Source organism: Vespula vulgaris, chromosome 12 (assembly GCF_905475345.1).
Source record: "Vespula vulgaris chromosome 12, iyVesVulg1.1, whole genome shotgun sequence".
Taxonomy (NCBI): domain Eukaryota; kingdom Metazoa; phylum Arthropoda; class Insecta; order Hymenoptera; family Vespidae; genus Vespula; species Vespula vulgaris.
The window spans coordinates 3,433,802-3,458,978 of NC_066597.1; the positions used below are offsets into that span (position 1 = coordinate 3,433,802).

The following is a 25,177-nucleotide window of genomic DNA, read 5'->3' on the forward strand; positions in this document are numbered from 1 at the left end:
CTCAATATTATTTCTCTCTCTCTCTCTCTCTCTCTCTCTATCTGTGTGTGTGTGTGTGTTTCTTTTTTCTTTATTACTACTGTTCTCTTTCCATTCTTATTATTCCCTTTTCTTTTTCCTCTCCTTTCTTTTATCTCCGCTTTCCTATATTAATCTCGTTTAAATGAAACAAAAAAGAAAAGAAGAAAAGAAAAGAAAAAAAAAGAAACGGAAAGAGAGAGAAAAAAAGTAGAGTAATTAAATACGAGGCTATCTAAATCTAATCAGTCGTAGATCGCGTGATGACGATCAAAAGGAAAATTCTTCGTAAAAAGAACGAGAAAGAGAGAAAGAGAGAGAAGGGAAGAGGAAGACTAGAATCTACTTTTGTCGTGAATAGTGTGAAGCATGAGAGAGAGAGAGAGAGAGAGAGAGAGATGGTGTTATATAGTGACAAGGTTAAAGGAGAGAGAAAGAGAGAAAATTAATCGTTGGCCGTTGACCTCGCGAGGGAGGAGGCTCTTGGAAAGATGGTGGAGGTGCTGATGGCAATAGTAGTAGTGATCGTATTGGTAGTGGTACTCTGATAGTGATAGTGATAGTGGTAGTGTTTCTTGTAGTGGTAATAGTGGTGATAGTGGTAGTGGTAGTGGTGGTAGGGGTGGTAGTGGTAGTGGTAGTGGTGGTAGCGATGGTAGATGGGTAGACGAAGTATGGGGGTATGGAGGGGAACGAGGCCACTCGGAGTGGTGGGATTCGTGCGACTGATCAATGCACCGTGCGCGTCAGAATCGCGCAAAGCCATGCACTGCACTCCGATTCTTTTATTCTTTTCTGTATACCTATGGTACACATACATTAATACAATGTTTTCAACAGTTATATCGAACACGACTCGATCTATACGATTTATCGATTATTAATATACATATATACGTATGTATATACGTATGTATATACGTATATATTATATATGTATGTATGTATTGTGTATAGTGATGTAGTCGAATATTTGAAATAGATACGATAGCGAATAAATCGTTTGTATTGGTAAATTCGAGCGCTCCATTTTTTTTCCGTTTTTTTTTTCTCTTCTCTTTATTTTCTATTTTTTTTTGTTTTTTTTTCTTTTTCTTTTTTTTTTTTTTTTAGGAAATCATTGAAGGTATACGCACGAACGTCCGTCGGTAATTAGTAGTATTATTGGTACAGTTTTTCGAAATTCGAAAATAATTCGAGGAGGGTTATTACGAGTGATTGTATTTTCCTTTTTGTTTTTGTTTTTGTTTTTATTTTTCTTTTGTTCTTTTTCGAAGAGTAGAGAAATTTTTTTTATACGATTTCTTATGATCTGTTCTTTCTTTTTATTTTTCGAAAACAACGTATCGATATCGATATCGATCGTAAAGAAAGGGACTCGACTATAAATACGCTGTCATTTTGATCGAAGAAAATTGTTCGTAGGAAGAATTGAGATCGGTATATAACGTGAACGCACATATATATATATATATATATATATTTTTTATATATATATAAAATCGAACAGTCCTATCGTGTTAAAGAAAAAAAGTAGTTGAACGTAGATCGTCAGTTTGATATTATTTGAAGAAGTTGCTTCGTGACGAATAAAAAATTTAATCCGATCGTTCTCTTTCCGCTAGCGTGCTTTCGTGACTCCGATATGGACAATGTAAAGCTACTAGTACGTTCTGCCCACGTAGTAGTTTCCCTCGTTCCGTTGTAAGGAACTTTGAATCATCGCTCCGCGAAATAACAAAAGCTGTAATCGATCTGTGTAAGTACTATGTACTGTGTACATACGTACATATACGTGCATAGAGATACGTATATACGTTTTACACTACAATTTTAAAAGAAAATGATGAAAAAAAAAAACAAAAAAAGAAAAGAAAAGAAAAAAATTGTTCATTCATTATCAACGATTTTTCCACGATTATTTTCTTCAAATTCGATTAATGATATTAATAACGTTAACGAATGATGTTCCTTTTAATTTTTCTTTTTTTTTTTTTGTAATTATTTTTTTTGTATCATTCGTATGGTAAAAAATGTCCAATTAAATTCTCTCTTCTTTTGTAAATTAAGTTCCATCGATATTAATAGAACTTCGTGATTCTGACATTTTGTATGATATTCAATAAACACGAATATCATCGGCAAGTTGTTCTAAATGTTATATGTAAATAACGTTCGAAATAAAAGAGGACGTGACCTTAAACTTTCAACGATTACCAAAAGTTTGTATATCCTAACATTTAGAATATCGTTTTCAAGTCTCGTATTAAATATTATAAATAACGTTCGAAAGAAATCAGGACGCGACCTTGAACTTTTATTAATCACAAATTTGATTTATATATATATATATATATATAATATATATTTATAATACAGTACTATTGTATTATAATATAAATAAAATAATACATATATTATAGTATATATAAATTTACTACATATACATTTATATATATATAAAGATTAGATATATTAATTTATAATAAAAAAAAAAATAACAAATTATATACATATTCATACTTCTAAGCTTATATTAAGATATAACAAAATTCTATCCGTAGATGAAACTTCAAGACCAGAAAAAGAGAGAAAGAGAGAGAATAGTTTAATCCTAAGGAAATTGTTCTGGTAGTCGAATAATTTTCCTTTATCGAGTAAGCATATTCGAGTATACGATAATAGTAATATGGTAAAGTAAGATAGTCGGTGGGAGGTGAGGAGGAAGTAAGGTTAAAGTGCAACAACGAATCTGGCTTAGGTTTAGAGAAACTCTCGTTGAAACGACTGTTGTAAACTTATATAATAATGATTTTTGTACGCACGTTCGTTTTTTTTCTCTTTTTTCTCTTTTTTTTTTCTTTTTTCTCTTACATTCAGAAACGTGAAAACGATGTAATCCAAGAAGTAAAAGGATATAATATCTTCATTGAAAGGCAACAAAAGACACCGCTCTCTCGCTTCTTATTGTGAGTCACCTTACGTTCGAGAGAGCAATGTAAGCGATATAAATAGAACAAAGATTCTAATGGACATTATTATTTAAAAAGATTTATATATAGATGTGTATATATATATATATATATATATATGAATATTTAAAAAAAATATGGTGTCGTAAGAAAACTTTGGACGTATTGTTAAATCGCTCTGAATGACGGAAAAAAAGGAAAAGAAAATAATAAATAAAAAAAAAAAATGAAATGCAGATATCTTGTATTTTGTATTTCAATGTATGAATAATATATTTCAAAAATTGTAGTAATTTTGATCTACGAAATATAGTGTATATACTATCGTGTATATACCATTTTCTATTTTCTATTTTTCATCGTGATTGGAATATTATTATTTATTATTGTATATATTTTATAAATGGAAACTACTATAAAGTGCATATATGTGGGTGTATACTAATTTTTTTTTTTTTTTTTTACTTAAAAATTTCAGAAATTTTTCCTCGATCTAAAAACTTGTTCGTGATTTATCGTTTTCAATTTCTTTTTTTTTTTCTATCTTCATAAGTTATCGAAATTTTAGAAAATTTTCTATCGATCTAGAAAGTAATTCGATTTCAAATTTCTAATTTTCTTTTGTTTTTCTTTTTTTTTTTTTGTTTTCATATATAGTAATAATTTGAAAAATTTCTCGTCGACATAGAAAGTTATTCGATTTCGAATTTCCAACTTTTTCCTCTTTCTTTCTCTTTTTTCTATTTTTTTATTTTCATACATAGTAAAAATTCGAAAAATTTTGCGTCGATTTAGTTATTCAATCAAAAAAAAAAAAAAAAAAAAGAAAAAAAATATCTACTATAGAACACACATCATTTTATTTCGTAGATATTTCGAACGAGCTCTCGTTTCATTTATATACTAATTTATATATTTATTCATTTATTATATCCAACTAACAGTCCAACTAGATAAATATGTAACACCGAATCACAGCAGTAATAATCGTCCGACGACTTAAAACTCTTTGAAACGGATAAATTCGATTAAACGGTGCGATAATATCGCTTTGAGAAGGAGCGATCAACGAAGCGAAGCGACGAAGGCTTCCGTTTTTCCTTTTTTCCTATATATTTTTTTTATTTTTCTTCTTTTTTCTTTTTCTTTTTTCTTTCCTTTCTTTTTAAAGTCCGTCATATATACAACACACGTTGTCCTTAGATTTTTACGATTTTTCCCGTCGAACGGAAAAACATGTTTTTCCAAAGGCGTTTATTATCGACTCTCTCTCTCTCTCTCTCTCTCTCTCTCTTTCTCACTAACTCACATGCACACACAGCTACTTATATATTTGCACATGTATACATATATACACGTGTATAGATATATAGATAGATGAACGAAGAGATAGGACGGAGATAGATCGAGTTGCGAGCCTCGTGACGCATGGAAAAACTTGTGGCCACGTCAGTCGCGGTGAAAGAACACGTATATGTATATGTATATGTATATATATATGTATATATATATCTATATATATATATACGTACCTTATCGATATATCGATTGCTCGACTCGACTACGAGAGAAAAGCACACCTGAAGACTAAAATTCTTTTTCGTTCGACTTGTTCCTATGCAATATTCATATTATTTTCATTAATTTCATATTTATTTATTATTAACGAATAACCCAATATTTATTCGTTTCTCGAGTGATATTATTGATAAATTAATTAATTAAATTAATTTGATACCACGTTGAAAGGGTCTTTCGTTCGGACGATATTTCAAGGCCGCTCGATAACGGCAAAAGATTCACAGTCCTATAACCGGCCATGGAAAAATAGAGCATAATCGTTTGTTTTTTTCGCGATAACGCGAAGAGAAAAAAAAACTCGTGTTATTTTCTTCTATTTTTCTTTCTTTTCTAACTGTTTCTTCTTCTTCTTCTTCTTCTTCTTCTTTTTTTTTTTGTAATTTCCTTCGATATCATTAGTCGCGAGGGGAAAAAAAAGAAGAGGTATCTGCATGTTATTTTCGCATCGAGGATAATAGTAGATTCGTCGAAAGAAGAAGAAAAAAAAAAAAAGAAAAAAAGAAGAAAAAAAAATCTCGATTATGTGCTTCCTTTTAATTCGTCTCCATAATAACGTATCGTGACTTCGAGATAAACGAGCGTGTGCATCTTTGTTTGTTGTTTGTTTTATTTTCATGTTTCTGCTTCTTTTATTTATTGTTTTCTCTGCTTTTTCTTTTTTTGTTTGTTTTTTCGTACGCGTCCGAGTTATCTTTTATCTATATATTTACCATCTTGATTAAATAAAAATAAAATGTAATAATAACAATAATAATCGTCGTCGTCATTGTATATAAAAGATTTGATAAAAAGATTCAGGGACTTCGTTCAATAAATATAATATTTTATCGGTACAGTCTTACAATTATTCAAAGTTTCTTTTTTTAAGCGATGAATTGGAACGGAATTAAGAAATATTTTCTATATATTTAATCGCGATTAAAATACATTCGGTCCTCCTACAACACGGTTAACTCGTTTCATGTTCTATCGAAATTGTGTTAAGCGTAACTGTGCTACATGAGAATTATTCAAGTTTATTAAGTCGTATTATATGGAAACCGTGTTATAAGAGATACGTTGCAATTTTCGCAACTTGTTTTAACAATATCGTTTTATACGAGATATGAATGCATTTCGATCGTTCGTAAGAGATAATTGTGCATTTCAAATAACGCAAACACAAATGAATTTCAAAAATTCTACGTTTAACTCTTTAATCGAACCATAGTAACCAAAAAAAAAAAAGAAAAAAAAAAGGAAAAAGAAAAAGGAAAGATTTGAAAACTTAATTTCCTTTTCTTTTCTTTTCTTTTTTTTCTTTCATAATTAAATTTAATTTATTTTTTTCTTTTTTCTTTTACAATTAAATCTTCGAAATAATTTACAAAACTTTACAGGAAGTAAGTTTCTAATGGAAAAAATAAAAGAAAAAAAAAAATTAAAAAAAGAAAAAGAAAAATCTCCTTGAACGAATAAATGCCATGTATGATCTTGATATTATAATGATGTAACAGCTGCGAGACAAGTCTCTTGCCATAATTCGTTCGCACATTTTCACGCGAACGTTGCAACACCCCTTCAATAATAAAATATGCATTATTGCATTCACCGTGTGGTACCGGTGGGTACGAATTTATCTCTTTAAAATCAGTAATTACAGAATATCACCGAAGATATTTTTTCTCTTCTTTTTTCTTTTATTTTTTTTTGTAATAAAACAAAGATAAACTTGACGGAATAAAGAGCACAACTGACGTAATTAGATGAATCGTCTATTAAAATCGTCTACTGTAAAGTTCCTAGATGTTAAACGTCGCTTAAACCTATCGAATTTTTCAAATTATAACCTTGAATTTTTTCATCAGATTATGTATGTATCTACGTTAAATTATTAATTGTAAATTAAACATTAAACATTGAACATTGAACAGGAAACATAAAACATTAAATGTTATATATAATAATAATAATATAATAATAATAATAATGATGATGATGATGATGATGATGATGATGATGATAATAGCTTTACTTTTAATGACATATGTTATTTATTAATTTATATAGCTTATAATGTTGAAATATAATAAATCTCGTTGGCCGATAATCGAAAATTCGAACGTGTCGTTTCAACATGTCGAACGATCACGTTCCGTCACGACATATATATATATATATATATATATATATATATATATATATATATATATGTATATAGATACGTATATATCTACCGCATGTGACAACTCAATTTTCAGTGGCACGCAAATTTTCGTTCCAATCGCGAAAGTCTCTCTTTTCCAATAAAACTGATGAAATGACTTCTCGAATTATACATTACGAGTCCTTGACGAATTTAAAATTTATATCGCGTGTATATATATATCATTAATTATTAGGAACAATATGTATATTATAAAAAAATTTATGTTTTATTCGTATATTACATTTTTATTATTAATTCATAAATTAGTACATTGTTATTATACATATATATGTTTATCTGCAAATAACAATTTATCCAATTTATACCTAAAATAATGAAACAGAATCGAATACTATTTGTTTCGTTATATGAATAATTAATATCTAAAAAATAAACGAATAAAAAAAAAGAGAAAAAAGATCAAATATTTGCTCTTTCTCTCTCTCTCTCTCTCTCTGTTTATATATCTATCTATCTATTTGTCTATCTATCTATCTATCTATCTATCTATCTATCTGTTTGTCTATACGTATAAAAATAAATATCGAAAAGGTATAATAAATACTACAGAGAAACAAAGCTTTGATCTTAAACTCAGTTAGTTAAAATACAGTAATTTTCCTATTCTTACAAATTCCATCAGAATTTTGTCTAAATATAACTATGCGATATCCTACATACACATACATACGTACATATATACGTACATATATATATATATATACGTATGTGTATATCGCGATAATGGTCGCTAATAATTACCGATATTTCACGACTAATCTCCACTAGTCTTTATGTATCTTTAATAAAATATAACTTGCAAGATAATTTTCTCCATGTTTTTAGTTAAAAAATTGTCGTCAGGATGCATTGTGGTCGTATCGATTCGACGATAACGAAAGATGATGACTACGATGAAATACCAGCAAAGTTAGATGCAGATTAACGCGTTACGTGCAAAATCACATACTTACGTTCATACATACATACGTATATAATAGATATATACATATACAACGTGTGTGTGTGTGTATATATATATATATATATATACACACGTATACACACGTACATACATACATATATTATATTATACTTGACGAAGAGACAAGGCAAGTCTCGAGGATCGTGCATTATCGACCTTATCTCTATCTCTCTGTTTCTCTTTTTTCAATGACCTAACAATATTTCATCGGCCTCCCGACCCACATATTTCCTTGATGGGAGAAGGGGTAGGAGGGGTTGGGAAGTGGGGTGGGCCGTGAACAGCTATAAAACTTATTATCCGAGCTATAGATTTGATTTCGTTGATAATTAACTCGTTCGGCAAGTATGTAAAGGTCTTTCAATGCTTTTCTTATTGTCATCGAACGGACTTACATACATGTATATATTTATACATATAGATATGCATATACATATACGGAAATTTATATGCAATCAACTAGTTTGAATTATTCAGTAAAACCATCTATCTATTTATCTATCCATCCATCCATTCATTCATTCATTTATCCATCCATCCATCCATCCATCCTTTTTTCCACTTTTATAAAAGTTCAAAAAGAATGTTATCGTTATCGCGCTAACGCCTTTGACTCCATCGAAATGTCGTCGTATACGACTTTAAAAAAATACAGTTATATATATATTATTTTTTTTTGTATGTATATAAATAGTTTGTTTATTTATGTGTGTATATATATATATGTATGTGTGTGTGTGTGTGATAGTTAGATCCGAGGTAAAATATTATTTCCAACGAGCTGAAAGATAGAAGTGAAAGGAATTATCCGGTCCGTTCATTTCGACGAACACGATGTACATATTCTTAGAGTCGAAAGCCTAAGAGCAACTGTAACCTGCGCGTGCTGCGACTACATAATCGAATTTTATAATTCTTTTTTCTTTCCTACCTCTCCTCTTCTCTTTTCCTCCATCATTCCATTTACTTTTATATTTTTTAATGAAATTGAAAAAAAGGAAGAACGTAATGGTGAAAGGGTTCAGATTTAATTGAAAAAGTTCCTACCGATTACGATTCTCGTAGATTTTCGAATCATTCGTATGAAGATGGATTTACTTTCTTTTAATCTTTTTTTTATTTTATATATATCATTTATTTGTGACATGATATATTAACATAGAATTATTCTTTGGAAATAGTTTTCGTTGGGGATGGATATTTTTTTTCCAGTCTTTTTTTTTTTAATCATTTCTATTCATTTCTATTCTTTTTTATTTGCAATTTTTTTAAATTCTACTTTCTAATATCGCATCAATCGTTAGTATGCCGATTATTAGTGCTACATAAGACGATATTCGCAATGCATTAGAAAAACGAGAGAAAAAGAAAAATAAAATAGAAAATAGAAAAAAAAGATAGAAAGAGAGAGAGAGAGAGAGAGAGAGAGAGAGAGAGAGAGAGAGAGAGAGAGAAAAGAGATAAGATACACCAAGAAAGAATTTTTGTTCGATTAGCATTCTCTATTGTCGACGACGCAAAAGATGCATTTTCCTGTTTCACGCATCGCTAAATACGGCCTTGAATTTATCAAAGACTCGCTTGGTTTCCTTTTTTTCTTCCATTTTTCTTTTTCAATTTTTTTTTTTTGTTTCTTGACTTTTTTCATTCCTTTATAATCTGATTTTCAATAAGATCTTAATTTAGGATCTCGAATCGAAGGTACTCTCGAAGGTATTATATTTTTTTCTATTTCTTTTTCGTATCCTTTCAGATCTATCGTGTTTCAGGAGCAGAAGGTAATCCGATTCCGGAAATCGTTACCACGGGAGACTTTGCCGGACAACAACGACGACGATGAGGACAACGACGACGACGACGACGACGACGACGACGACGAGAAAATACGCGTAAAACGAGAAGTGGAATTCGTGAGGCACGTTGTTTCCGGTTACTTGGGTTCTTACGTAGAGATCCCAGAGATCGTTCGTTACGATGCAAAGGACGTGAGCAAACTTCTCGAAATTATTCGCCAATTTCGTCCAGGTAAAACTGCAGTTACTGAAATTCATACTTTTAACACTATAATATAACAGTTTCTAACAATTATTCCGATATATTAATCCTTTAATTCGAAAGGAATATCATATCGTTCAGTAAATTTTATTTCTCTCGTAATAAAAGTATAAATAAATCACGAACGCGCATACACACATACGGACAAAGGGAAAAGAACAAAGACGTATTTATTTCTCGCTGTTATCAAAAAAGAAAAAAGAAAAAAGAAATTATACATCGTGATTCTTTATTTTTTGATTCATTGATTTATTCAGAATTTTTTTTATCTCTGTTTGTTATTACTATTTTATTATTAATTCGAATCAATTCCACACTTCAATGTTTACGACAAAAAGACAATTATTCTAGTATCTATATATATATATATGTATATATATGTATATATAGTAATCTATTAACTCGAAAGGGAAAATTGGCGAAGATTTCATTTCTGTCGTTGTAAATTTATAAATGAAATATAGATCATATATTCATATAGATATGACATAGTATGATTTTCGCTATTATTACAAAGAGAAAGAAAAAAATACTTCTCGATTTTATCATTTTACGATTCATTGATTAATTCAGAGTTTCCTGTCTCAATCTGTACCATTTTATTTTGAATCGAAATCAATTTCATACGTCCATTATTACTAAACGAAAATCTACCCAGTTAACAAGATAAAATATATCCCACACACACACACACACAAACATATATATATATATATATATATATATATATATATATATATATATATCGCTGAAAACAAACAAAAGAAAAAAGAAAGGAATTTATAGAATTGATCATATATATGATATGATATGATATGATATGATACGATACGATGTGATGTGATGTGACATGATATAATGTGATATGATATGATATGATATGATACGATATACATATATATAATATAAAATATAAAATATAGAATATACATATGTATATACAATGGAAGATTTAAGTATTCGTACAATAGAAGTATGAAAATACATATTGCATTGTACGAATGAATAAATTCTCTGCCCTGTATATATTTATACTCGTAGACACGTATGAAATTACGTATAAAAAAAAAAAAAAGAAAACAAAGAAAGAGAATTATAAACATCTTGAAAAAGTATGCTATGAAATTTTAAGTAAAAAAATTTTTATAACAATATTGAAAAATTGATAGCTTTATGATCATTTTGATAGCTTTATGAATCTAGTATTTAATATCTACTTTCTCTTTCTTTTATTCTAATTTTCTTTCGATTTGATGAGTTATCTGTATCACTCGATAGAAATATCTTCGTTTAACGAGCAATTTCGTATTGGAAGGATTTGTAATAGGAAAAAAAAAAACAGAGAAAGAGAGAGAGAAAAAAAAGAAAGAAAGAAAAAGAGAGAGAGAGAGAAAGAGTTTAATTAAAAGGTGAACCTGTTAAAAGTCGAATTATTCGTATCGAATAGGATCTCTCTCTCTCTTTCTCTCTCCTTCTCTCTTCTTTTCTCTTTCTTTTCTCCTTTTCTTTTCTTTTTTTTACGTTTCATTAAAAAACTAGCGTGAAAATGAATTAACACAGAGGGAAATTTGTTGGATCCTCTTGAAATATAAAACTAATAACCTTCGATTCTCAAAGATAGTAGTGTCTGTGTATAGAATCGACGATCTAGGTCAACCGAAGACTCGATTAGTTCCAACCTTTCCGATCTAAACTTAACGATGGGAGAGAATTGGTTCGTGATATCTATGATAAACTTTCTCGATTTCATTCCTACTTTCTCTCGTGTGGAAATTTGTATTTCTTATACGCCTCCTCTTCTTCCTTTTCTTTTCTTTTTTTCTTCCTTTTTTTTTTTTTTTTCTTCACTCTTTAGTCACGATCGGTAGGCAGGCAGCTGCCAAGGGGACATAAACTTCGATCTTTTACTCGAAATCAGCCTCCTTTCTCTCTCTCTCTTTTTCTCTTTCACTTCAAAGCCAATGAAAAGCGAGGTATAATCTTTGTGTATGCTCAAAGTGCACTCTCTCTCTCTCTCTCTCTCTCTCTCTCTCTCTGTCTTTTTTTTTTATAAAAAAAAAAAGCTCTTGCAATATCCTTCAATTCTATCTGCTTCCTTGCATGCATGGAATATCTTGGAACGAACAAAGAAAACGAACGAACGAACAACGACGACTCCCACTCGTCTTTACGAGTTTTACGAAGACCATCTGCTTCCTTTGGTTTAATGTTCTTTTCAGAGAAAGGAACACCGGTTGCTTCCTTTCGGACACTCTTTTTGACCATTTCTTTTTCTTTTCTTTTCTTTTTTTTTTTTTTTTGAAATCTTTTTTTCTGTTTTCTTTTTTTTTTCTTTCTCTAACAAGGTACGAAATTCTACTAATGTTCGATCATGTGACTTGTAAATCTTAAGATATTATCGACGATGATATTATCAACGATTATCGAGAGAGAGAGAGAATATTTTCTTTTCTTACATACCCTACTTGAACTTCGATCTTTGATCTTACGTTAGACCTAACAATTTTATTCAAACTCTTAATGCGTGTTTAGCGATCATTTTGATCACTTAACTTATACACGCGTGTGTTTAAAGTAGAAAAATATAAAGGAAACATAAATAAAAAGAAGAAAAAATAAAAGGAAAAAAAATAAATAATATAGAAGTGATTTTGTGATGAAAAATAATTTCTATGGAAACGATTGGATATTTATATTTTAAGTAACTTAAGGAATGAAATGCGCGTAAGTATCGAGAGTACTTATTATATAGACGTTAATTACCATATAAACAAGCTTACGTCTGTTATATACCAAGGTAAACGTAAGACGAGACGAACGGACGAAGTCATTTAAATGGATAATGTCCTCTTATCGTCGTGTTCTTCGCTCGTTACTTGACTCCTTTTCAAGAAGAGTTCGATAGAATCCGAGACACCTTCTTATCGCGATAGACGCGCTCTTTTTTAACATTTTAATATGTATAAGAATAATGAGATAACGAAGATATTATTTTATAAAAAAAAGTGTTACTTCTTTTAAAATAAAATTTGCAGAGAACGAGAGAGAGAGAGAGAGAGAGAGAGAGAGAGAGAGAGAGAGAGATAAGTACACAACTATAAAAAAAAAAAAAAAGAAAAGAAAAGAAAGACAAATCAAAATTAAATCCAATTAATGTGTAATATAAAATTAGATCGCGATTAATAAATAAAAAAAAAGAAAAAATATGTAAATACAAAATTATCTCAATAGGTACTTCTATATTTTCAATGAATAAAAATTGATTAAAAAATTTCTTAAAAACCAACGTAATATCGATGTAAACGTAAACGATTGCATCGATGATCAACCTGTTGATTGAAAATTAAATTTGACATTCGAGTTAATCTTTTTTTTTTTTCTTCAAACAGGAGAAAAGGGTCAAGAATAAGCATTCCTTTAAAAAAAAAAAGAGAGAAATAAATAAAGAGATAAATAAATGAATGAATGAATGAATGAATAAATAAATAAATAAAAAATCAAAGAAAGTAAATAAGAAGGATTCTGGAGTTATTCTTGCCGATTGCTTCTATTTACAAAGATATTGCTAAGCCTTCTTGGAAACATCCTTCTAACGCGAGAAAGAAATTCTCTTACGTACAACATGCATACCGAATGCCATGCTTCTGAATCGTGACACGTATTTTTAGTAAGGGACAAACGAAGTTTGCAAAGTAAGAAAAAAAAAAGAAAAAGAAAGAGAGAGAGAAAAGCAAAAAAAAGAGAAAGAGAGAGAGAGAGAGAGAGAGAGAGAGAGGGAGAGAGGAAGAAAGAAAAAGAAAAATTTTTTTTTTTTATTCTGAGAAATTCGCTGGGTCGTTTCCCATCTTCCTCTTTCTAACTGATCCCTTGTGTTCCTCTTAAGGTTTCCTCGAGCAAATGAACTTTGCTCGAAGGAGGTCGTAATCTTCTCTCTGTTGTGCATTCTAATTGTAAGAAAGAGAGAGAGGGAGAGAGAGGATACCGTTTGGATCATTACGCACGTGGGTCATGACCCGAAGACATTCGTTGAGATTCTTTGAACCGAAACCGAAGTAAAGAACAATATCGTATTATCGCGTGTTAACTTTCAAAAGATTTACTTACTTTCATCAGCTTTTTCTCTTCTATTTTTATTTTTTATACCTATTAGACAGTAAGAGAATAAAAATAATAATATAAAAAGCTCCGAGGAAATTTAATATCTCTTAGAGTTACATCCTTGTTCGTTTGACGAAGTAAGGGATATTTGAAAAAAGGAAACGAAGAAAGAAGAAAATTAAATAAGTAAATAAATTAGTAAATGAATGAATGAAACGATAAAACGATACGAATTTCTTTCTCTCTCTCTCTCTCTCTCTGTCTCGACTATGTGTTTGTCTGTTCGACGAAAAGAAAGGGATGGAGAGGGAAGGGAGAGGGAGAAAGAAAAGAAAGAAGAGAAGAAAAAGACGAAAGAAGGGATGGGTAAGGAAAAAAAAAGGTGCAACGTTTTATTGGTTTCTCTTAACCATGCGTCTTCGTCTGTCCGACGAAAAAAGAGAGAGAAAAGAAATGGTAATGAGAAAAGAAAAAAGAAAAACAAAAAGAAGAAATAAAAAAAAGTGGAAAGAAGAAAAGAGAAGGAAATAAAACGATGCAACATTTTATCGGTTTCTCTTAATTGTGTCTTCGGCTGTGCGAAAAGAGAGAGAGAGAGAGAGAGAGAGAAAAAAGGAACAAACGAAAAAGAAAAAGAAAGAAGATGTAACATTTGCAACATGCAACATGCAACATGCAACATCGTTCTCTTCCTTATTTCGATTTAAGCGTTTCTCTTATTTCTCTCCAAATTATTGTCGCTTTCGTTATTGATTTTTTGTTCAATGACGGAAAGAAAAAAATAAATAAAAGAACGAAGAAGAAGAAAAAAGAGAAAAGAAAAGAGAAACAACGGAGATATTTTATTATCGTTTATGATAAAATTTATCTCGAGTCAGTTTGAGAACGTTCAACGTGTGAGATATATAATAAGAACGAGTGTCACGTAACGGTGCATTCGCGTGGAGACATCAAGCAGAAAGAAAGAGACAGAAAGAGAGAGAGAGAGAGAGAGAGAGAGAGAGAGAGAGAGAGAGAAAAGAGAGAATTGCAAACTCCTTTTTTTTGTCTTATCTCATTGCCCACTAAGAAACAGTGGGAAACGCCCACGAAAGACGAGATCTCTTTGCTTGCGATCTTTTCTCACGAATTTTCTTCTCTCGATGAACAGGAAGAAATAAAATGATAAAAGACGAGAATCATCGTATAATAATCATCATCGTTGATTCTTCACAAACAACGAAATCAAAACTCGTTTGTAATCTCGTATTGTTTCTTCGGCGATCGGGAATGATAAGGAATTAAAAAAAAAAAAAAAAAATACTGAAAAGTTTTCATTAATAAAAAGTATAACATTTTCCGAGTCGTTCTGACGACGAAAAGAATAAAAAAGAAGAAAAAGGAAATGAAATTAAAAAAAAAATAAATAAATAAATAAAATAAAATAAAGAGAAAAAGAGGAAATAAAAGTCAATTATTTATCAATAATAAGAATATATAATATTAATTAAAGGTACGAGTCGAACGTAAGACGAACTCGAAAGATCGTTGCTTTTCTTTTTCTTTCTTTTTTCAAAAAAGTTATGTGGTAGAATCAAGAAACAGGAAACGTCTCGCAAATTTCATAACCGGTCTCTCTTTCTCTCTCTCTCTCTCTCTTTCTTTCTTTCTCTCTCTCTCTCTCTCTCTCTCTCTCTCTTTCTCTCTCTCTCTTATATGCACGTAAAGGGTCAACGCTTCCGCGTTTGCTTTCTTGTAGCTGCGAGTGTCGTTCCGCAACGAGGAAAAAGTGTATCGTACTTTGTCGTTACATGGAAAACATTACGTCTTCGGTATTGCAATATTGTAAAAATTGTTTCTTAAATTCTATCGTTATCTCTCTCTCTCTCTCTCTTTATTTCATACTCGGCAGAAAACTTTTCTTTCCTTTTAGCTTATACCATACACCCAGCAATTACGTACCTTCCGTTCATGTTATATCCTTAATACGGTTTATTTCTAAGTGCGTATGCGTGTACATGTATGTCACTAGTTTAGGCCGTTATCTCGTTAACGAGCTTTGTTAACATGTTCTCTATTTCTCTCTATCTCTCTGTATCTATCCGTCTATCCGTCTCTCTCGATTTCTCGTTTAATCGAATTCGATTCTCTTCGCTTCTCCGCTAAAAAAGTAACTCGACATGATCTCTCAGTAACGTTTATTAACGAAGCTATTATTCATTCGAATGTACATATTCGTTTATATACGTAAGATATATATGTATTATATATATACGTAACACGAACGAAAATAATCACGATTGGCTGCTATCTCTCGATTTAACATTTTCCCAGAGACCCTAAAAATCAGCCGAGCATATATCCTTCTGACCTCTCCCTCTTTTCTCTTTATTGTTCTGTTCTTTTCAAGCAACCCTCGAATGCAAACTAGATGAAAAATACGTTATCCGTATAGATATATATATATGTATATATATGTATATATATATAAAATATCGTATATCAATTGTTGATAACGTTTTTATTTGTATATTGAAATTTATACCTGACGATATTTTCAAATCTGCTTAACGTTTTATCGTATTATATTATTCCATCGATTTATCATATTTCTCTCTTTTCGTTTCTACAAATTTTCAATTATTCAAATACTTCTTCAGATTATTCGATTAGTTCGTTAATAAATATATATGTATTTATGTACGTACTAATATTACATTTATTTCATTGATTAATAACTTATCTCTAAAGTCGATTGTAAAACATGACATGATAATTTCATTGAAAGACGATCGAATATTTCTTTCAATATTTCTTATAATAATTATTATATCGGTCATACCTTCGTCTTAATAGATTTTCTTCATAAAATTTTCTCTCAATCATACTTTTCTATTTTTAATCTAAAAAAAAATATATATATATATATATATATATATATATATATATGACGTATTAAATACAGATTTATTAATAAACCTATACCATAGTATATATACTTATCCCACGTAATATACGTACATATCTAAGTTCTAAAAGTTAACAGTTTAAATATATATTCTTAGTCTTTAAAGTGCCTTTGAAAACTTTGTAAAATTAGATGTCGATGTGTAATCAATGATACTCGAAATATGACGACGTCGATGGTGGGCGTATCTAGACGTCAAAGACGATGTCGTCAGCGTCGTCAACGTCGTCAACGTCGTCAACGTCGTCGTCGTCGTCGTCGTCGTCGTCAGAGACAACGAAATAAATGCTTGTGTTACGTCGCCTTGAACTGAGAATCTACAAGCTCTCTAGCAACAAGTGGCAACCCTCCGTTTCCGTTTTCCTTTTTACCGACTTCTCTTCTCTCGATTTCTTTTTTCTCTTTTTCTCTTTTTTTTCTCTATCTATCTATCTATCTATCTATCTATCTATCTTTGTTTCTCTTTCTTTCTATCACTTTCTCCGAAGTACTTTGAAATGGAAAGGAATACTCGTATCCTATAAAAGTAAAATTAATACTTCGAGTCGATTCAATTTCATATCCAATCGATTGATAAGTGAAAAAGAAAAAAGAAAAAGCAAACTTGCTAAATCGAGATTAATATGACTTGATAATAAGTCCGGTCTTTGTTTAGGATACAATTTGATACGCTTTGATCGTTCGTTCTGAATAAGGATTGAATGAGATCGAATGAGAATTAGAAAAGAATTATTGTTATCTTTTTTTCTTTTTTTTTTTTTTAAGGAAAATTTAAATAAACTTTTTATTTTTTTTTTTTTTTGATTTTTTTTTGAAGGAGAGAAACTAGGAATAATCTGACGAAATTAATAAAGTAATTTTGACAAAATGAAAAAAATTTAAACGATCTAATCTTACTTAATATAAAAAAAAAAAAAGAAAAGAATAAAGTAATTTTGATAAAATCGACGTAACTAATAAATTAAATTTGATAAAATCTAAGAAATTCGAACCGCACTTACTTAATCTTAAAGGAAAAATAGGAAAGGGAGAAAAAAGGAGAGAGAGATAAAAAAGAAAGAGGTAATAAAACATATCCGATAAAATCTAAAATATTCGGAGAAATGAAATAAATGAAATTTCGATATTATCTATAACGTTGTCTGAGAGGAGAGAACTAACGAATCTCAATTTCGATAAAATCTACTAAATCTAGGAGAAAATGATTTCAGAGAAATTGTCTGTGAGACGAAAAAAAAAAAAGAAACAGATAAAATAAAACGTAATTTATTAAAACGATCGAAACGTAGTCTAAACGACAATCTGCGACGATCTAATTGCGATATAATTTTAATTAAAAAAAAAAAAAAAAAAAAAAAAAAAAAAGAGAGAGAAAAGGAACAAAAAATAATTTTTCCATGTCGTGAAGAAAACATATTTTCGTTGATAAAACGACGGATGTTATTCGTCGAACTCCGTTCGAAAGTTATGGTATTTTCTACGATGTGTCTCCTCGACGTTAGTAGAAACGCTCGGAAGAGCACAGTGTTCAAAGTCCATGAATTGTGTAAGAGAATCTGTAGAGGAAGGCCCCCGAAGAGAGTCAGATACCGTGACAAGAAAGAACCTGATTCCGAACGGGGCAAACTCGCTAGACCCTTTCTTTCGTCTCTCCTCTTTTACCCTCTTCCAGTCATCCCCTCTCCACTTTCCTCACAAATACCCCTTCCATCATTCCTATTCCCTCCTTTCATCCCTTCCACTTTCTTTCTTCGTAGGGTACAGTGCAACGTGTACTATTATAATAAACTCCGAAGTCGATTCTCTCGCGGCACGCATCACTTTCGTTCCTTCGAAACTATTTCCGTAATTGCTTTCATTCTTGATATAATTAATTTTCTTTTTTTTTTTTTAACGAAGATAATTTTTCTAAAGGAAAAAAAAGAAAAAAAAAAGGGTGGTCCAAGATTGTCAACGAGGAAATACGGATTTCAAGATAATCGAAGAAAAGTTTTTGCTAATATTATTTTTTTTTATTATCCATCTGTCCTTGTTATCATAGAAAATTTTTATATAATGTTCAAGTCGGATTAGAACGAAATATAAGTAAAAGAGAAGATAAAATTAGATAAAAGGAATTATTTTGTGTAAACCGAAATATGCAGCCATTCGCCCGGTAGTACTTGCGTTACATTATTTAGATTATCGATAAATCGCAAGTAATACCGACCCAGATCTCACCACGTGGAGGTTGCTGCATTCGGAGATCCATGGAGTAATATAACGTATTCGTTATTCGATCATGATCGATCGAGGATTCATCAATCGCGACTTTTTTTTTTTTACAAATAATTTGCGCATACTGCAAATATACAAAGTTAGATGTATTTTATATATCTGATCATTACCATGTTACGTTCATTGTACAGAATATGTGAATATATTGTACGATAATAGATTGTATTATGATAAATCAAAAGTTTGGAAATTAAAAATTGAAATAAGATAGTTGCAGAAAAATTACGAAAAATATATTGTTCATAAATAAATGTTATAACGTTTTATATAAAATAAAAATATAATAATAATATATATATAAAATAAAAAAAGAAAGAGGAGGACTGACCATAAAAAAAAAAAATCAGCAATCTGAGATTTAAAAGAATTATTAGAATCTGATAAAAATCTGGACATTCAATATTGCTTGATTACGCAAAATAATAAAAACATGATCGAAACGATATGTTAAAGAAAAATTATTTTACGTCACATAGAGCGATCACCAAAACTAATAATTTTATTGTCAAATAACTAAAAGTCTATGAAAATAAATGACTCCTGTCGAACATCCAAAGACATGTAATACAATTTTTTGGTTACGTGATCGATTTAGAAGAATGACATTGACAAATTGATGATCAAGAGATGACAAAGAGAAAAAGAGGACAGTTACCATAGCGGACAGATTTGTCGATCAAATAGCTGAACTTCTCACACCCTCACCTTTCAGTTCCAGAAATGATGAGGAGAAAATAGGATAGAACAGTTACATGATTCTCTGTGACACTTTCATAATTACAAAATAGCTACGAAGACGTCTCGGAATTCAATTACGAGAAATAAGAAAAAGAAGTAGAAGAAGGATTGTGTTGGAAACGATTTGTATCCTCTGTTGCAATATTATATTCGACTTAGCCAACTCGTATCTAATCCTTTAAACGAACAGGCTCAAGCGATTTAACCGATGAAATATCTTTAATCGTATTTAAACGCTATATTTTATTTATAATTTTTATTGATTTATGTTTTCTTTCTTTCTTTTCTCTTTTTCTTTTCTATCTCTTTCGTTATCGTTATCGTCGTTGTTTCGTTTGTTGCATTATGTTAGGTTTATATATAATCTATTATATAAATATCCTTGTATACTTGTTAATTAATGTTAATTAACAATAAACTATATCGCATATAAATTTTCTTCTAATTTCTGATACGATCAGATTTACTTTTTCTTTTCTTTTCTTTTCTTTTTCTTTTCTTTTTTTTTCGTTTTACTACATCAAATAGTTTCATCATGTAACATTTAAATATTTTCTTATCTGGTTACCCTATTTTTAAATACTTACGTTATCATAAATGAATAATAAAATATCTTGCATACGATTTCCTTCTAATTTCTAAGACTTCTAAATTCTAATTTCTCTTTTTTCCATTATCGCTTCTATTTGGTTTGTTTCACCACGTAACATTTATATATCTTCCTATTTGGTTAGTTACTTTGAATAATTAAGTTTATGTAATTGAGCTATTCATTTTCATTGTATTTAATTTCCTTCTAATTTCTAAGACGATCGAGTTCGTATTTTCCGTATTATCGTCTGTCTCTCTATTTCGTTTATTTCATTACGTAACATTTATATATATATATGTTTCTATCTATCTGGTTACCCTTTGAATACTTAGGTCAATGTAATTCAGTAGTAAGTCCGTTGTATTTGATTTCCTTCTAATTTCTAAGACGATTGGATACATTTTTTTTCGTTATCATTTTTTTATTTATTTATTTATTTTTTTTTTTTATTTCACTACGTAACATTTATATATCTCCCTATTTGATTATCATTTTATCTTTGAATACTTACGTTATCGTAAACGAATAATAAAATATGTTGCATATGATTTTCTTCTAATTTCTAAAACGATCGGTCTCGTTTTCTTTCTTTTCTTTCTTTCATTATCGTTTCTGTTTCGTTTGTTTCACTACGTAACATTTATATACAAATCTATTTGATTACCCTATCTTTGAATATTTATATTAATCGTGAGTGTGCATTAAAATGCATTGCATATGATTTCCTTCTAATAATCTAATATATTCAGATCCATTTGTTTCGTTATATTCTCTAAAGAATTTCTTTCACTATGTGATATTTATATATCCCACTATTTCCTTAGTTTATATCTCTTTGAATATTCGCATTAATGTTAATGTACAATTAAATATGTTACACACGATTTCCTTCTAATTTCTAATACTTACTCGTTGCTGTACCACTTCCATTGAGATTCAAGTTGATAAATGGAAATAGAAAAATAAACGACGTACGCATGACGAAATTTTGATAGAACCTTATTATAATTTTAAAACATAGCATTCTTTTTCAAAATTTTGAAGAACCTTATTGTAATTATAAAAATATAATTTTGAAATAATACTTAATACCGAGTCTCTAACGCGCGTTCGATGATGTTTCTTAAGTCGTAAGAAAGAAATTTCTGAACAAATGTAAAAAAATTTTTTAAATGTGTTTGACACTATCATATCTCGTAATACAAAACGTCAGCACGATAAAAAAAAAAAGAAAAAGAAAAGAAAAAGAAAGAAGACGAAAGACAAGACGTGCCGAATAATTCTGAAATTTGTTGAAACTGCGTAATATCCGGATACGAATACTTTCCATTGCTAAGCGGAAATTATAACCTGTCTCTTATCCGGTCCCTACCTACTTAAAGTTAAACATACATTCACACTTAAGTATTCTCCCTGCCTACGTATTACTATATATAAAAAGTAAACAATAAGCATTCGTTCCAACACACACACACACACACACACACTCTACGATTTTCTCGTATATTGCCAGAGTGCAATAACCTAAACTAGAGAGTATGTCCTGGGACACCTCCCACATCCTAACTCAAACACATATGTTTCTTAAATAATTATATAATCGACTGTCAAGGTTAATAATTATTACGTAAATGATTAAAGCAAAAAAAAACATATATATAAATACATATAGTAATATATGAGTATATCAATGTACTCAACAAATTTTTGATAACTTAATATATAAGAAACGATATTAATAATAATAATATATATATATAAATAAAAAAATGTCTTCACTCACTACTTAAGAAGTTCTGCGATGGCTCCAAAACACACGTCCACGAAGATATGTAGGTTGAAATTGATAGAGGTTGGTCCGTAGGTAGTTGAAAATGAGGTAGATTGTTCCCAAGGTAGATTGAACATGAATTATGTCAACATAGTTGCAGTAGACCGACAAGACAAGATTACAGATGATGATAATCACGATGATGATGATGACGATGATGATGATGATCTTAAAAAGAATTGAAAAAAGACATTTTTCTTAAATTTATTACAATAATAAAGACAAAAATATCAATCGTGAAATTTATTCATTATTATATTTATATTATTATTACTATAATATTATTATTATTGTTATAATAATATAATACAAATTTCTTTATTATTATATTTATTATTATATTTACTCACCAATAATTTTTCTGTAGAAAACTTGTAATTTCTCCTTCATCTTCAATGACGCACTGACTTTAATACGCGAACAATATATATACGATTGTTTCAAAATACAAATATAACTTTTGTAAGAGAAAATTCTAACGTTCATTGACTGCTTTGCTCGCAGTCGATCGAAATACACTTGTTTTTTTAACATTCCTTGTTGAAATCACTTTAGAACGATATTTCTAACTCGCGATTTTGATTTTATCTAAACGAAATAACACTTATTAATAACACTTATTAATAACACTTATTAATAACACTTCATTACCATCCTCACGATTGCTTATTCAACGATCTGAAAAAAAGAAAAGAAAAGGACAAAGTTATTAGTATCATTTTTATTAACAAAAAATTTGTTAAATTGTAAGAAAAATGTTTGAAAAGTAAATTTATTTACCAGAGTCGATCCTTTATTTCGGACGATGACGAATAACGATGCACTAACACTGACTCTACTTCGCGAATTTCTATATTGCATCAAATTTGATTTTAATCGATTAATGTAACAAATATATAAATGTATTACGAGAAAACACCGACTCTAAAACGATCTTACGAATAGTCGAAATAACGATTGACATAACTTCGAAATGGCTGAAACATACAAAAGATAATACGACAAAAATAAATATCACTTTTAACGAAACATTTCTGAAAGTAACTCATTGAAAACATATTATATTCTAAAGTATTATTTCGAATGAATAGATTAAGTTTGATCTAATCAAAATTATTGAAAGCTGAGTATTTTTAAGATGTAGCTTTATATAATCATTGACTTGATAAGTACTCAAGCAATATCAATTTCTCAGTTTTCACCACTTGGAAGTTTCTGCATACCGACATTTAATTATTACTTTCAAGTATTATTAATTTAGTTAAATAAAACGATTAAATTGTATCAGTACTCTCGATGACGACTAACTTATGAAATTATACAAATTCCTATACTAGATAATATACAATGATGATCTTTCTATAATATGAAATATTACGTTAGAAAGTTAAAGTAAAAATATTCGGTCAAGAAATATAATTTAAACGAAATGAATAGTTGCTTTTCCTACGCAGATAGATCTGTACTCGTCGAGATACTGTTATATGAATGAAGAAGATTTCTTTCCCGACCTTGACAGAGTTCGAACGCTCGAGTGTTTTTATTTTGCTCTTGGAAGTTGTTTCCTGGAAATCCACAGTCGAATGTCTATTTACATGACGAATGATTCTCTCTCTTTCTTTCTCTATGTTAATCCTCGTTCTATGTTATTAAAAAAAAAATGAACATACCTGTACGTATGACTAAGAGAAGAGGACGTATAAGAAACTGGTGTATTGTGTCCTGTCTCGTGTATAATTCTTGGAAATCTCAAAAGTGTAACATCATATTATTGAGTGTATATGTTTGTATGTATGTGTTACATACATACATATATATATATATATATATGTAAACGTGTATAGAAAAATCTATTCTGTGAAGTATAATATAAATTTATATTTTATATACATATATATAATATATTTTTATTATACATATATATATATAACTATGAATATTATATATATATATATATATATATATATATGTATATATATTATTTATGTACGTATGAGTATATATGAAATATAATGGAATAAAAATTGATCAAAATTATTACAATTAAAATTATTGATCGTGAAAATAAAGGTGAAAAATTGAAGAAAAAGTATGACGTAATAACTCCTTGTGAAATGGAGAACAGGAGAGGAGGAAAAGAGAGAGTTTTATTTTTCGCTGATATCTTTTGAACGTGATAATGCCCAGACTTGAAAACTCGGCCATTTGAAAATCGCTCGTTCAGCTATCGATTGATATATCGGAAGAGGTTATACGTTAGAAAAAAATATGCTGATTACCTGTAATTATGCGGAGCGACGAAGCATCGTCGTTGTAGTCTCGTCAGCCCATCCAAAATAGGAAAGTAGAGCCCTTTGTTCGTTCACAGAACGTCATTTCCGGTACCTAATGAGTCAATGAAAATATTAATTTTTTTTCGATGATTATTAAATAGTAATATACGATATGAAATTAAAATTAAAGCCATGAAAAATCTGATCAATCGGAACTATTAATATCGACAATGATTTCTAATTAAATAAAGATACATTTTTTCATTAAGAGCGATATACATATATGTATTATATGTATACAGATATATATGAACGTCGAATATATTATGAAATACGATCGGTCGTGTTAATAAATAAAATATTATCAATTAGAGAGTCGTTAAAAAGCAAGAGAAATATCGATAGTCATTAATAATAACAATTTAGAAAATTGGGAAAAAAGTTATTACGTAACAGCGTCCCATTCATAACACCGGCATCGAAAGAACTTCGAGACGCCGATGTTATTTTCGCGAATATCTTTTAAACGCAAAGTTATCGCGACTTGTTAACAATGAATGTTAGAAAACGCGTTATAAGGAATCGATTGATATATAAGGAAGGATTGTACGCTAGAAAAATT

General features: G+C 29.6%; 1 protein-coding gene and 1 long non-coding RNA gene across 8 annotated transcripts in view; one reads left to right on the forward strand and one right to left on the reverse strand.

The window, feature by feature from the left end:
• Positions 1-25,177, forward strand: part of LOC127068240 (inositol-pentakisphosphate 2-kinase) — a 138,146-nt gene that overhangs the window by 109,254 nt on the left and 3,715 nt on the right. For 6 of the 7 annotated variants that reach the window (XM_051004149.1, XM_051004147.1, XM_051004146.1 and 3 more), the window contains one exon: positions 9,514-9,769. In XM_051004149.1, coding sequence (XP_050860106.1) covers positions 9,514-9,769 — 256 coding nt within the window. Of the gene's footprint in view, positions 1-9,497; positions 9,770-25,177 lie in introns of all 7 variants that reach the window. The other variant, XM_051004150.1, reaches the window with a different exon arrangement.
• On the reverse strand, positions 22,175-24,062 carry LOC127068280 (uncharacterized). The gene is made up of 3 exons (XR_007782891.1): positions 23,063-24,062; positions 22,633-22,960; positions 22,175-22,450 (listed from the first exon to the last, which is right to left on the reverse strand). It is a non-coding gene; the product is annotated as an uncharacterized LOC127068280 (long non-coding RNA).